The sequence below is a fragment of the Lycorma delicatula genome, chromosome 1 (genome assembly GCF_047948215.1).
Source record: "Lycorma delicatula isolate Av1 chromosome 1, ASM4794821v1, whole genome shotgun sequence".
Lineage (NCBI taxonomy): Eukaryota > Metazoa > Arthropoda > Insecta > Hemiptera > Fulgoridae > Lycorma > Lycorma delicatula.
This window is the reverse complement of record NC_134455.1, coordinates 81,264,484-81,280,360: the sequence shown is the minus strand read 5'-3', so window position 1 is coordinate 81,280,360 and position 15,877 is coordinate 81,264,484. Positions and strand designations below refer to the sequence as shown.

The window sequence follows — 15,877 nt, the reverse complement described above, 5'->3', positions numbered from 1 at the left end:
GCTTAAAATGCTGGATAGTGTACATCATGCTTTCCTTCGGCTTGCTACAGGCGCGTTTAGATCAAGTCCTGTCGCAAGCTTACTTGTAGACTGTGGTGAACCATCACTTTGGGATAGACGAGACCAGCTCTTATTATCTTATTTTGCTCGTCTCAGAGGACAGCCATATCACCCGGTTCTTGAGTCAGTCCTTAAAAATCCTAATCTAGGAAAGTATGAGGATCATCCACGACGTACTGCACCTGTAGGTATCCGTACCTGGCGTCTGCTGCAGCATATAAATGTTGACACACCGTCACTCTTTCCTATGTACCCTTGCTCATATCCTCCATGGGGAATAAACCTCATAAATTTTAATTTTGACCTGACTACATGTAATAAACAATCAACACCATCTATCGTCTTTCAGCAGATGTTTCAGTGTGTTCTCTCCAAGGCGAAACCAGACGCGGTTGTATACACTGATGGATCGAAACAAAACGATACGGTTGGGTGTGCTTTTGTTGTCAATGAGAGAACTTATATGTTTGGTCTCCCCAGTATTACGAGTGTGTTTACCGCTGAACTATATGCTATAAATAAGGCTCTAAACATCATTAACCCTAAATATAGAAAAATTCTTATTTGCAGTGACTCGTGTAGTGCTCTCCAAGCCTTAAAGAACTTTTATTCCAAACATCCTATCGTCATTGAAATTTACAACGCAATCGCTGAGTTGAATAATCGCAACACAGAATTAAGTTTTTGCTGGGTCCCTAGCCACGTAGGGATTCCAGGTAATGAACATGCAGATTCCGCTGCCAAAGAAGCATGTAACCAGCCTCCTTTCACCACCCGAGTTGCTACTTCTGATTTCATTAACTATGTAAAACAATTATTAAGAACAAGGTGGCAAGGTGATTGGACAGCTACTGTTGATAATAAACTCCGTCAGATTAAAGATTCTGTGTTACCATGGAAATCCTCATACAGAAAACCCCGGCGTGAGGAAGTAGTACTCTGTCGATTGCGGATAGGACACACGAGAGTCACACACGAGTACCTGTTTACAAGAGGACAACCACCTCTATGCGCAAGATGCAACTGCCGCGTGACTGTGCGCCACATACTCGTGGACTGCATATGTTATGCGGCATTGCGTCGTAAATTTAAAATTCCTAGTAACATCCGTGGTATCTTGCGTGACGATAAGGAGGTTTTAAACCGCATGTTTATATTTTTACGTAGTATAGGGTTAATGCAAAAAATTTAATAAGTATGTATTCTTTAGTAATTGTATGTATTGTCCTATGTATTGTTTTGTTATCCGAGTAGGGAGCCTTTTACACTCCCCATCGGATTTTTTTTGTTTTTTTGTTTGTTTTTTAAATTCGTCTGTGATATTAGTTATAAGATTTTTGTGATATTAGTTTTAAGTTTTATCTCCTTTTTTAGTTTTAAGTTTTATTTATTTTTAATGATAGTTTTTAACATAGTTTTAAGTTTTATTTATTTTTAATGTAATAGGTTTTAACATAGCTTTAAGTTTTATTTATTTTTAATGTGATAGTTTTTAACAGAGTTTTAAGTTACATATTAGTGTTTTTGTTATCCGAGAATGGTCCTTTTACACCCATTCCGGATTTTGTTTCTGTGATAGTAGTTTTAAGTTTTAATTTTATCTAAAAACCTAAAATTATTTTTATTTATTTATTTATTTATTTTCCGGGCGATGATAACGCTCAACCGTTTTTCGCCCTTAAAAAAAAAAAAAAAAAAAAAAAAAAAAAAAAACATAAGTTTATTATTATGTTACTTATGTTTATTACCATTTAATGTTTTAATCATCTAATGCTCTTTTAAGTCTTTATACTATTTTTGTTAAGTGAATTAATTATCGAACATTTTATTTAGTTGAGAAATCATATAGATTTCTGGTGGGCGGTATGTTGCGTCGCTTCCTTGCGGCAGAAGAGTGAACTATTCTTGTATCATGTAGTATTAGGTTAGTGTGCTACGAGCAACCATACAATACGGCCGAGTCGCCAGCTATGTGTAAATATTCTATTATTAGTAATGTTATTTAGTATCATAGTCTGTTCAATTCAAGTGTTTTTATTCTACAGTCCACTTTATACTAACTTCAACTATCAACACAAAACACCATACGTATTTCCCGCCAAGCTGATTCTTTAATATGTTTGTCTTTAGAGGATTCTAAAAAATTTTTCCATATTGCAGGTCGTTCTCGTACAAGATCAATCAACATTTCGGTATTTATATTATTAATATCTTCCATACTATAAAATGGATACTTTCACACAAAACTATTGAAGCAGGAATGATCGAATTGCATCAACACAATGTAAAACGCCGACTAGTCCGTCCTTGCCGAACAGTACAGAAACTGTGGTGTGAACAGCGCTTCTGAGATACAGGCGCCACTATCGCTTTCATCGTTATTTCACCGAATCGGTGAATACGGTTTCTGTTGGCAAAACCGAATGTTAATTCCACCGTATACGATGATTTTTACCGTATACAGTTAACAACCGAATTGTGTGAACGTGCTCATGCTTAATACATACGCCACTACTATAGACCGTGAAAAAGCCTATACGGGAAAACTACCGAAACCGTATCGTGTGAACTAAGCCTAAATTCGCTTCTGCTGATTTAAGAATTTCCTTTTTAACATTCTTCCATTCTTCTTCTGCATTTCCTACCTTATCTTTTTTACTCAGACCTCTTGCGATGTCCTCCTCAAAAATCTTCTTTACCTCTTCTTCCTCAAGCTTCTCTAAATTCCACCGATTCATCTGACACCTTTTCTTCAGGTTTTTAAACCCCAATCTACATTTCATTATCACCAAATTATGGTCGCTATCAATGTCTGCTCCAGGGTAAGTTTTGCAGTCAACGAGTTGATTTCTAAATCTTTGCTTAACCATGATATAATCTATCTGATACCTTACCGTATCGCCTGGCTTTTTCCAAGTGTATTCTTCTATTATTATTTTTAAATTCGGTGTTGGCAATTACTAAATTATACTTTGTGCAAAACTCTATAAGTCTGTCCCCTCTTTCATTCCTTTTGCCCAGCCCGTATTCACCCACTATATTTCCTTCCTTGCCTTTTCCAATGCTTGCATTCCAATCTCCAACTATTATTAAATTTTCGTCTCCTTTTACATGTTTAATTGCTTCATCAATCTCTTCATATACACACTCTACCTCATCATCATCATGGGCGCTTGTAGGCATATAGACGTTAACAATCGTCGGTTTAGGTTTTGATTTTATCCTTATTTCAATGATTCTATTGCTATGCGTTTTGAAATACTTTACTCTCTTCCCTATCTTCTTGTTCATTATGAAACCTACTCCTGTCTGCCCATTATTTGAAGCTGAGTTAATTATTCTAAAATCACCTGACCAAAAGTCACCTTCCTCTTCCCACCGAACCTCACTAATTCCTACTACATCCACATTTATCCTATCCATTTCCCTTTTTAAATTTTCTAGCCTACCAACCTTTTTTAAACTTCTTACATTCCACGCTCCAACTCGTAGAATGTTATTTTTTAATTTTCTGGTGACCCCTTCCCTAGTTGTCTCCACCCGGAGATCCGAATGGGGGACAATTTACCTCCGGAATATTTTACCAAGGAAGGCGCCTCCATCATTGCTATATGAAAATGCAGAGCCACATCTTCTTGGAAAAAAGCAGCTGTAGTTTTCCATTACTTACAGCTGCGCAGTACTCAGAGGACTGAGTGATGTTGATATGGCCGTTTAAGTCGTCCTGACTCATGCCCCTAATAACTACTGAAAGAGCTGCTGCTCTCTTTCAGGAATCATTCCTTAGTCTGGCTCTCAACGATACCTCTCCGACATGGTTGCACCTTCAATCCAGCTACTCAGTATCACTGAGCACTGAAGCCCCCTCACCAACGGCAAGGTCTCATGATTCATAGAGGAGGATTTATGAATTACCTTTTTTATTACTTGATGAATTCTTCATATCCAGTACTTCTGACTGAGAGAACAAATTAACAACTGTTGATTTCATGTAAAAGTTTCAAATGCTCATGTAAGACAATCATTTCAGTTAAATGATTTCTACTGGGCAATATAAATGAAAATTTGCTGTTGAAAGGCAATGAAGAATTATGTAAGCGACCTCCAACACGTAATAATTCATCATTATCTAGAAAGGATGCTAAAGATCTAAGTTCACTCTTCGTAGAAATTGTTCATGTTTCTTTAAGCTATGAATTTCATGACTAAAACTGGCAAGTTGTACATGTTTAATGAAAACTTGGAGAGCTTCCCTTAGCTTGTAAGCTTTCTTCACTTGTAAGTGGCTCCGCCCCTTTGGTTTTTTTGTGACATTCAAGAATCGTATACAGTAATCAATAACACGTTGCAATTTAGACAAACTAGAATATTTAGTTAGAATTTCCCACTGTACAGACTTACTAACAAATGACTTCATGATTTGTCCTTGCTGCTCTGGAATATCTTTAAATTCTGGAAGAGGAGATTGATTTGGCAAGTCTTCAAAGTTGTGTAACCAGGATGGACCACTCCACCAAAGGTTTTCACCCTTAAGCTGTTTAGGAGATATTCCTCTAGATATCATGTCAGCTCGATTTTCATTTGACTGGACATGGCTCCATTGAGCACAGTTTGTTTTATTCTGAATTTCAGCCACCCAATTTGCAACAAATGCTTTCCACTTAGATGGGGGCGCAGAAAGCCAGGCTAACACTAATGTACAGTCAGTCCACAACTGACATTTAGAAATATTAACATTAATAACAGGTAAGACCTTACTGATAAGACATGCCAAGAGTAAAGACCACATAATTCAAGTCTTGGCAGAGACAATTTTTTAAGTGGAGCAACCTTTGATTTAGAACATACAAGTTTAACTACAATGTCTCCAAACTGATTTTTTGATTTTTTATAAATGCACGCTCCGTACGCCCTTTCTGATGCATCACTGAATCCACGGATTTGGATTTCATTGGGTGTTCCATTGGCAAGAACAAGACGCTCTATTTAAATTTCACTGATTTTTACTAATTGCTCATATATAGGTGTCCAAATCTGCAACAACTCATCTGGAAGATCCTCGTCCCATTGAAGTCTTGCTTCCCACAATTTCTGAAGTAGAATTTTGCATGATATAACAACTGGATTTAAAAATCCTAGTGGATCAAAAATTGAGAAGATGATAGACAAAACGATTCTCTTTGTGAAATTTCCCTGAACGTTCCAAACATGGTGAGAAATCTGAAACTTATCACTCCCGGGGTGCTATAAAAGACCCAATGTCTTAACGTTTGATTCATCACTGAATTCCAAGGGTAGTTGAGTTTCCCTGTCACTTTCAGGCACTGCTTCTAAAATTTCAGGATGACTCAAACACCACTAGACAATTATTTTGAGTGCTAACATATGACTTAACACCCGATTTGTTTTCTAACTTTTGTATAGTCATATTAGCTTTAGATTCATTACTTTGAATTGTTTCCAATGCTTGACACCGTTCTTCTAAAAATGTCAATAACTGAGATAGCTTAGGAGGTTCATTTCCTCATACCTTAAGCTCCCATGCCTTTTTTGTTGTGGAATCTAAGCTTTTTAATAAGCTGACTGATTATCAGCTCATGTAAAGGAATTTTGATTTCTTTCAACGCTTCAATAGCATTCATATTGCCTTTGACAACATTCGTTAACAATCTGAGATCACTTGCTGATTCTCGAGTGATATTAGGCAAATTTAGCAAATTCTTAATATGACTATTTACAATTATCCTAGGGTTATGATAACGCTTAACAACTATCTCCAATGCCACAGAAAAATTATTTTCACGTAATGGAACATTGTTCTTAGCTTCATTTACCAATGATGAATTTAAATAATGGAGTCATTGAATGTCTGATAAAGCCTCATTATCAATAATTAAACTTTTAAACATGTCACGAAAATGTACCGACTGACTTAAATTGCTACTAAAGGTTGGCAAATTAATAATTGGTAATCGAACTGCTTGAGTATTAGAACATGAAGCCCGAGAACGGTTTGCATTTTCCTCATTTTTATTAGTATCATTTAACAGCTTTTGTAAATTACCCTTAATCCTACAATATTTTTCTTCTACTTCTAACATATCATTAGCATGGCTTGTTTTATCATCATTAACTTCTAATACCAACTGAACCTCTACATATTTATTCCATGCTTCATCTAACAATGTTAACCTGGTCCCCGACGGGGAGTCTTATTCTTTAAGACTTTGGGGGTTGGCATCCCCACGGGCCTAGCCTCCGCAGCTTTTCTTCCCACTATACAATGAGCTGCGGAACACTTTACATTTTACACATATACTACACCAAGAACACTACATAAATTACAACATACACACATACACAATTACACAACAACAACCTACACTGATATTTCTTACATTTACACTCGGTGGTGTTGCGACATCTTACGAAACGCAACCGTAACCCAAGGTGGGAACAAATCGTGCCGATGGGTGAATGGCTCTACGTAGTGAGTCCCGATCGATGTCCTCTGGGCACCAGGGCGAACCCAGTTGTATTTAGCTCTAACTCCAGTACGCGTGCGCTCTGCTGGAGTGGTCCATTTTTCGCCGGTACTCGTGGGACCAAAATTTCAGTTCCAACAATTAACACAATGATGGTTGGTGGCCCATCTGAAAAAACCACCAATTCAAGTCTTGCGAAGAGACCTCGATCAGCTTCGTCTGACGAGGATAAAAGTCCTACAAAAGAGAAAGAATCAAAATATAAAAATATTAGATTCGTTGTTCTCAAAAATAGTCAGGAAGGTGGCTCCCTTCAAAAGGTCTCACCGTTTTTAATAAACAAAACCATAACAGGTGCAAGTGGCTCCCCGAAGAATATCAGGAAATTACGCGACGGATCGATTCTGGTTGAAACATTCAACGATGAGCAGAGTCGATCTATCTTACGTCTCCGTAATATGGGTGGCATAAATATAAGCGCAGAATGCCACAAAACGCTAAATACGAGCCGGGGTGTAATTTTTTGTAGAGACCTTCTGGATATAGATATCTCTGAAATAGTTGACGAGCTGTGCCACCAAGATGTTGTTGAGGTGAAACGTATAATGAAACGGCAGAACGGAACAGAAGAACCGACACCGTCTCTTATATTAACATTCAGTCTCCCTGTTCCACCAGAAAAGATCAAAGTGGGTTACCTCTCGGTTCCGGTACGACCATTCATACCCAACCCACGGCGATGTTTCAGATGCCAAGGTTTTGGTCATACTACAACATCTTGCACGAAAACTGAGATCTGTGCTCGATGTGGTAAAGAAAGTCACAACGACACTAACTGCGCAGAAAGTGAAAAATGTGCAAACTGCAGTGGTCCACATACAGCCCGCTCCCGAGATTGCCCAACTTTTAAAGAAGAAAAGGCAATTCTCAAAATCTGTACGGAGCAAAAACTATCTTTTCCGGCTGCACGTAGAGAATATAAAAAGATAAACAACTCACGGAACCTGGTTAAACCAGACGTATCTTTTGCCACCGCTACAACTAAACAAATTCCTACAAATGCTAATAATCAGCAGTGCGGATCCTGCAATGAGCTTAAAAAACTTGTTCAGATGCTATCTGATCAAGTAGCTTCACTTACAGCCACTATCTCAGAGCTGACAAAAATGAATAAAAAGTCCTCCATCGCAGCTAGTGAATCAAACAGTATGATACATACGAAAGTTCCTATTCCCAAAATCGTACCGCCACGAATAGCGACTATCACAGCTGGCAGTAAGCCACCTAATAAGCTCCCCATAAAGGGAACCCACGTAACTATCTCTTCTGGGATGTCAACTACAGCATCCCATTCAAATAAATCTCCTCCACCATCTCCTCATATACTGGAGGATATGGTTGAAGAACTACCCGACCCTAGGGCATCGGAGTTCTTTAAAATAAAAAATACAAAAAAGAAAAACCGAATCACGTACAACTAATTTTTATATAGTTTCCGAAATTTATTTTTTTATTTGCTTTTTACACTTATGAACATTATTCAGTGGAATGTTAGAGGTATTCGGTCCCGCATTGAAGATATTAGAGTACTGGCGCACACACATGATCCACTAATCATGTGTTTCCAGGAAACTCACCTCCTACAACATGACCGAATTACATTTAGAGGATACTTCTGCGAGAGATACGACTGCCTAGTAGACAGTAGGGAGAGTGGTGGAGTAGCGATTTTCATGAAGAATGGGGTGTCAGCTACAAGAATTCAACTAACCACTGTCATTCCTGCTATTGCAGTAAAGGTCACTATTCCCTTCAAATTGCATATCTGCAATCTGTATCTCTCACCGAACACTGTGTTCAGTGCTTTAGATGTCTCAAATCTCCTTACACAAATACCATCTCCATCGTTAATAGTAGGAGACTTCAATGCCCATCATATTTCCTGGGGCTCAACCTTCTGCTCCACTCGAGGAAATATGATAAACAGATTGAGACAAGATTTTGACCTTTGCCTACTGAATAATGGATCACACACATTTATGTCCTTATCAACTGGTGCTGTATCTAACCTTGATCTTTCCATATGCTCACCGAATGTACTCCCTCATTTTAATTGGTCGATTTGTGATGACTATCACGGCAGTGATCATAGACCAATTATTATTAGTTTCGGTGTAGACTGCGAGATTAAAAGAATGCCACGGAGATGGATTGTTGAAAAGGCAGATTGGAACGGATACTGTAAAGCATTCCAATCTCAGTATGACGATGGAGCGAACATCCTCGACCAATATTCTTCTTTTACGTCCATGATACTTAAGAATGCCAACAGATATATCCCACAAACATCGGGTAATCCTAGACGTCCTTTCGTTCCATGGTGGAACGATGAATGCAAAATTGCTATTAGGAATCGACGGCAGGCACTACGTAAATTTAATCGTAGGCCCACAACAGAACATCTAAATTTATACCGCAGGGCTAGAGCGGTGTGCCGTCGAGTATTCTTGGACGCTAAGAGGAATTCATGGACGAAATACGTGAGCACTATCTCACGCACTACTTCCACGTCTACTGTATGGAAGAAAATTCGTGCAATCTTCGGATCACCGAAACAATCTATTCTTGGTCTTATTGATGAAGGAGAACTCCTTTCATCATCCTCGGAAGTGGCAAATAGTCTAGCAAAATCTTTCCGCTCGGTGTCTCTCACCTCATCATATAATAATGATTTTCAACGGTACAAGATACAAATGGAGGTGTTGTCGTTAAACATTGGTGATTCAGTTGGTAAATTAAACACTCCATTCGTATTTAAAGAATTGTTACATGCACTTAAAAATTCACGGGACACTTCCCCTGGACCGGACAACATTCGCCTTTCCATGCTTTCACACCTTCCTAATTCGGCACTACAACAACTTTTGAATATTTTCAACGGTATATTCTCCGAACAAGTCTTCCCACCTGGCTGGTCAGAAGCATTTATTATACCAGTACTAAAACCTGGTAAAGACCAAACGAACCCCTCAAGCTATCGCCCTATTTCATTAACAAGCGTGTTGTGTAAAATAATGGAGAGAATGGTAAACCGCAGACTTACATGGTACTTGGAGAAACATGGCTTTCTATCTCCAGAACAGTGTGGTTTTCGACAAGGACGATCTTCCATTGACCATTTAGTGTCACTAGAAACAGCCATACAAAACGCTTTCCTCAATCGGCAACACCTCGTCGCTATCTTCTTTGATATAAAAAAGGCGTATGATACAGCCTGGCGACGTGGTATTCTTAAGACTCTCCAAAAATGGGGAATCAAGGGCAATATGCTTGCTTTTATCCGGGGATTCATAAATCACCGAACGGCTCGTGTTCGTGTAGATGATTCGCTCTCAGATAGTGTCATCTTGGAGAATGGAGTGCCCCAAGGTAGTGTATTAAGTGCCACCTTATTTTCTGTAGCCATAAATGATATTACCAAATGTGTTCAGGCTCCTGTCTCATGCTCTCTATTCGCTGACGACTTTGCTATCTACATTGCAAGCCGTTCGGCACCTACAGCAGAGAGACTACTGCAGAACACTATATATCACCTTGAAGCTTGGTCCAGGATTACTGGTTTCACATTTTCATCCGAAAAAACAAAATGTGTAGTTTTTTCTCGGCTACGAAACCCTTCTATTCCGCAAATTTTTCTGAACGGTGAGACTATTACTATCTCTAATTACGTTACGTTTTTAGGTTTAATTTTTGATAGTCGTCTTACTTGGGTCAAACATTTAAAAGAATTGAAAACAAAATGTTCCAAAATTTTAGATATGATGCGAGTCCTTACTAACACCAAGTGGGGAGCCGATAGATCATGTATGATACATTTTTACTATTCCTTTGTTCGCTCCCGTTTAGATTACGGTTGTGTGGCCTACTCATCAGCTCGTCAAACCGTGCTTAAAATGCTGGATAGTGTACATCATGCTTTCCTTCGGCTTGCTACAGGCGCGTTTAGATCAAGTCCTGTCGCAAGCTTACTTGTAGACTGTGGTGAACCATCACTTTGGGATAGACGAGACCAGCTCTTATTATCTTATTTTGCTCGTCTCAGAGGACAGCCAAATCACCCGGTTCTTGAGTCAGTCCTTAAAAATCCTAATCTAGGAAAGTATGAGAATCATCCACGTCGTACTGCACCTGTAGGTATCCGTACCTGGCGTCTGCTGCAGCATATAAATGTTGACACACCGTCATTCTTTCCTATGTACCCTTGCTCATATCCTCCATGGGGAATAAACCTCATAAATTTTAATTTTGACCTGACTACATGTAATAAACAATCAACACCATCTATCGTCTTTCAGCAGATGTTTCAGTGTGTTCTCTCCAAGGCGAAACCAGACGCGGTTGTATACACTGATGGATCGAAACAAAACGATACGGTTGGGTGTGCTTTTGTTGTCAATGAGAGAACTTATATGTTTGGTCTCCCCAGTATTACGAGTGTGTTTACCGCTGAACTATATGCTATAAATAAGGCTCTAAACATCATTAACCCTAAATATAGAAAAATTCTTATTTGCAGTGACTCGTGTAGTGCTCTCCAAGCCTTAAAGAACTTTTATTCCAAACATCCTATCGTCATTGAAATTTACAACGCAATCGCCGAGTTGAATAATCGCAACACAGAATTAAGTTTTTGCTGGGTCCCTAGCCACGTAGGGATTCCAGGTAATGAACATGCAGATTCCGCTGCCAAAGAAGCATGTAACCAGCCTCCTTTCACCACCCGAGTTGCTACTTCTGATTTCATTAACTATGTAAAACAATTATTAAGAACAAGGTGGCAAGGTGATTGGACAGCTACTGTTGATAATAAACTCCGTCAGATTAAAGATTCTGTGTTACCATGGAACTCCTCATACAGAAAACCCCGGCGTGAGGAAGTAGTACTCTGTCGATTGCGGATAGGACACACGAGAGTCACACACGAGTACCTGTTTACAAGAGGACAACCACCTCTATGCGCAAGATGCAACTGCCGCGTGACTGTGCGCCACATACTCGTGGACTGCATATGTTATGCGGCATTGCGTCGTAAATTTAAAATTCCTAGTAACATCCGTGGTATCTTGCGTGACGATAAGGAGGTTTTAAACCGCATGTTTATATTTTTACGTAGTATAGGGTTAATGCAAAAAATTTAATAAGTATGTATTCTTTAGTAATTGTATGTATTGTCCTATGTATTGTTTTGTTATCCGAGTAGGGAGCCTTTTACACTCCCTATCGGATTTTTTTGTTTTTTTTTGTATGTTTTTTAAATTCGTCTGTGATAGTAGTTATAAGATTTTTGTGATATTAGTTTTAAGTTTTATCTCCTTTTTTAGTTTTAAGTTTTATTTATTTTTAATGATAGTTTTTAACATAGTTTTAAGTTTTATTTATTTTTAATGTGATAGTTTTTAACATAGCTTTAAGTTTTATTTATTTTTAATGTGATAGTTTTTAACAGAGTTTTAAGTTACATATTAGTGTTTTTGTTATCCGAGAATGGGCCTTTTACACCCATTCCGGATTTTGTTTCTGTGATAGTAGTTTTAAGTTTTAATTTTATCTAAAAACCTAAAATTATTTTTATTTATTTATTTATGTATTTATTTATCTATTTATTTATTTTCCGGGCGATGATAACGTTCAACCGTTTTTCGCCCTTAAAAAAAAAAAAAAAAAAAAAAAAAAAAATGTTAACCTGGATTTTATTTCACTAACATTTTCACCGTCAGGATTCAAGTTTTTGAGAAAGGTTGTTCAATACGAGTAATCGCTGCTTTATGGAACCCACGACTTTTTACTAACTTGGCTATCTCTTTGCCGTCCATTTTTGTAGCAAAATAATAGGGATAATATTAATAGGTATTATGAGAAGGTATTAATAGAATTAACAATATTTAAACTTAGGAATTAGATAACAATGGATTGGCTATACAAGAAAACAAAGGATAATTCAATAACATATTATTTAATACTAGGAATGACTCTGACCTAACATGTACCTGATAACATGAAGGCTTGATGTGACAGCAGGAATTGGAGAGTGATGACATCAGGTGCCAGAATCTGTCTTCTACATCTACTTGCAATTTCTCGGTGACTTCAAAAACTCATGAACTACGTCGAGCGAAATCAATGATGTAAATATTTCACACACATATATGTTACACGTGAACTCGAATATTAAGTCACGTAACAACTGAGTTCACTTAATAAGCGGTACACTTTTTGTTTGTATTTACACTTTCGTTTGTATTTACCACACGCAAGTTTTAATATGCACCGTCGCCGACGAATAACTTATTATCACAAATTACACTATTTATTTGTCCATAGGAGGCCAAAATGTTAGGGTAAGAATGTTTAAAAATACAAATTAAATGAATTAAGTGGATTGTAAATCGTTAGTTAATCCCTACCGAATCTACGGGGTAAGATATTGGTACACAATGAAAAGAGAATGTGAAATTCACAATGTTTAATTATACAAAAAAGAAAACACCTTAACTTTGAACAATGAAAAAACTCCCTTATGGAGTGCATACAACTGATCTCTGTGAAACATTAACTCGCACTCGCGAATTGTAATTAGAGAGTTGCTTATCAGCAGCTGTATTGCCAAAGCCACAGCACAGTGACTCACACGCAAAAAATGCGTAGGCCAGACAACCCAGCCGCCGACAACAAGCTTAACGCATTACATAATCTAATTGCTAAACAAGTACCATCACTTTGTTTGCTATAGCCATCAACAGTATTACTGATTGTGTGCACCCACCTGTTTCATGGTCACCCCGACGGGGAGTCTTATTCTTTAAGACTTTGGGGGTTGGCATCCCCACGGGCCTAGCCTCCGCAGCTTTTCTTCCCACTATACAATGAGCTGCGGAACACTTTACATTTTACACATATACTACACCAAGAACACTACATAAATTACAACATACACACATACACAATTACACAACAACAACCTACACTGATATTTCTTACATTTACACTCGGTGGTGTTGCGACATCTTACGAAACGCAACCGTAACCCAAGGTGGAAACAAATCGTGCCGATGGGTGAATGGCTCTACGTAGTGAGTCCCGAACGATGTCCTCTGGGCACCAGGGCGAACCCAGTTGTATTTAGCTCTAACTCCAGTACGCGTGCGCTCTGCTTGATTGGTCCATTTTTCGCCGGTACTCGTGGGACCAAAATTTCAGTTCCAACAATTAACACAATGATGGTTGGTGGTCCATCTGAAAAAACCACCAATTCAAGTCTTGCGAAGAGACCTCGATCAGCTTCGTCTGACGAGGATAAAAGTCCTACAAAAGAGAAAGAATCAAAATATAAAAATATTAGATTCGTTGTTCTCAGAAATAGTCAGGAAGGTGGCTCCCTTCAAAAGGTCTCACCGTTTTTAATAAACAAAACCATAACAGGTGCAAGTGGCTCCCCGAAGAATATCAGGAAATTACGCGACGGATCGATTCTGGTTGAAACATTCAACGATGAACAGAGTCGATCTATCTTACGTCTCCGTAATATGGGTGGTATAAATATAAGTACAGAATGCCACAAAACGTTAAATACGAGCCGGGGTGTAATTTTTTGTAGAGACCTTCTAGATATAGATATCTCGGAAATAGTTGATGAGCTTTGCCACCAAGATGTTGTTGAGGTGAAGCGTATAATGAGACGGCAGAACGGAACAGAAGAACCGACACCGTCTCTTATATTAACATTCAATCTCCCTGTTCCACCAGAGAAGATTAAAGTGGGTTACCTCTCGGTTCGGGTACGACCATTCATACCCAACCCACGGCGATGTTTCAGATGCCAAGGTTTTGGTCATACTACAACATCTTGCACGAAAACTGAGATCTGTGCTCGATGTGGTAAAGAAGGTCACAACGACACTAACTGCAAAGAAAGTGAAAAATGTGCAAACTGCAGTGGTCCACATACAGCCCGCTCCCGAGATTGCCCAACTTTTAAAGAAGAAAAGGCAATTCTCAAAATCTGTACGGAGCAAAAAATATCTTTTCCGGCTGCACGTAGAGAATATAAAAAGATAAACAACTCACGGAACCTGGTTAAACCAGACGTATCTTATGCCACCGCTACAACTAAACAAATTCCTACAAATGCTAATAATCAGCAGTGCGGATCCTGCAATGAGCTTAAAAAACTTGTTCAGATGCTATCTGATCAAGTAGCTTCACTTACAGCCACTATCTCAGAGCTGACAAAAATGAATAAAAAGTCCTCCGTCGCAGCTAGTGAATCAAACAGTATGATACATACGAAAGTTCCTATTCCCAAAATCGTACCGCCACGAATAGCGACTATCACAGCTGGCAGTAAGCCACCTAATAAGCTCCCCATAAAGGGAACCCACATAACTATCTCTTCTGGGATGTCAACTACAGCATCCCATTCAAATAAATCTCCTCCACCATCACCTCATATACTGGAGGATATGGTTGAAGAACCACCCGACCCTAGGGCATCGGAGTTCTTTAAAATAAAAAATACCAAAAAGAAAAACCGAATCACGTACAACTAATTTTTATATAGTTTCCGAAATTTATTTTTTTATTTGTTTTTTACACTTATGAACATTATTCAGTGGAATGTTAGAGGTATTCGATCCCGCATTGAAGATATTAGAGTACTGGCGCACACACATGATCCACTAATCATGTGTTTCCAGGAAACTCACCTTCTACAACATGACCGAATTACTCTTAGAGGATACTTCTGCGAGAGATACGACTGCCTAGTAGACAGTAGGGAGAGTGGTGGAGTAGCGATTTTCATGAAGAATGGGGTGTCAGCTACAAGAATTCAACTAACCACTGTCATTCCTGCTATTGCAGTAAAGGTCACTATTCCCTTCAAATTGCATATCTGCAATCTGTATCTCTCACCGAACACTGTGTTCAGTGCTTTAGATGTCTCAAATCTCCTTACACAAATACCATCTCCATCGTTAATAGTAGGAGACTTCAATGCCCATCATATTTCCTGGGGCTCAACCTTCTGCTCCACTCGAGGAAATATGATAAACAGATTGAGACAAGATTTTGACCTTTGCCTACTGAATAATGGATCACACACATTTATGTCCTTATCAACTGGTGCTGTATCTAACCTTGATCTTTCCATATGCTCACCGAATGTACTCCCTCATTTTAATTGGTCGATTTGTGATGACTATCACGGCAGTGATCATAGACCAATTATTATTAGTTTCGGTGTAGACTGCGAGATTAAAAGAATGCCACGGAGA

At 38.5% G+C, this 15,877-nt stretch overlaps 1 protein-coding gene across 1 annotated transcript; it reads right to left on the bottom strand.

Annotated features, from left to right (window-relative positions):
• Positions 1–4,201: 4,201 nt before the first annotated feature.
• Positions 4,202–4,849, bottom strand: LOC142317542 (uncharacterized). The gene has a single exon (XM_075354101.1). It carries the CDS (start codon positions 4,847–4,849, stop codon positions 4,202–4,204), a length of 648 nt encoding a protein of 215 aa, XP_075210216.1.
• Between the last annotated feature and the right edge of the window lie 11,028 nt (positions 4,850–15,877).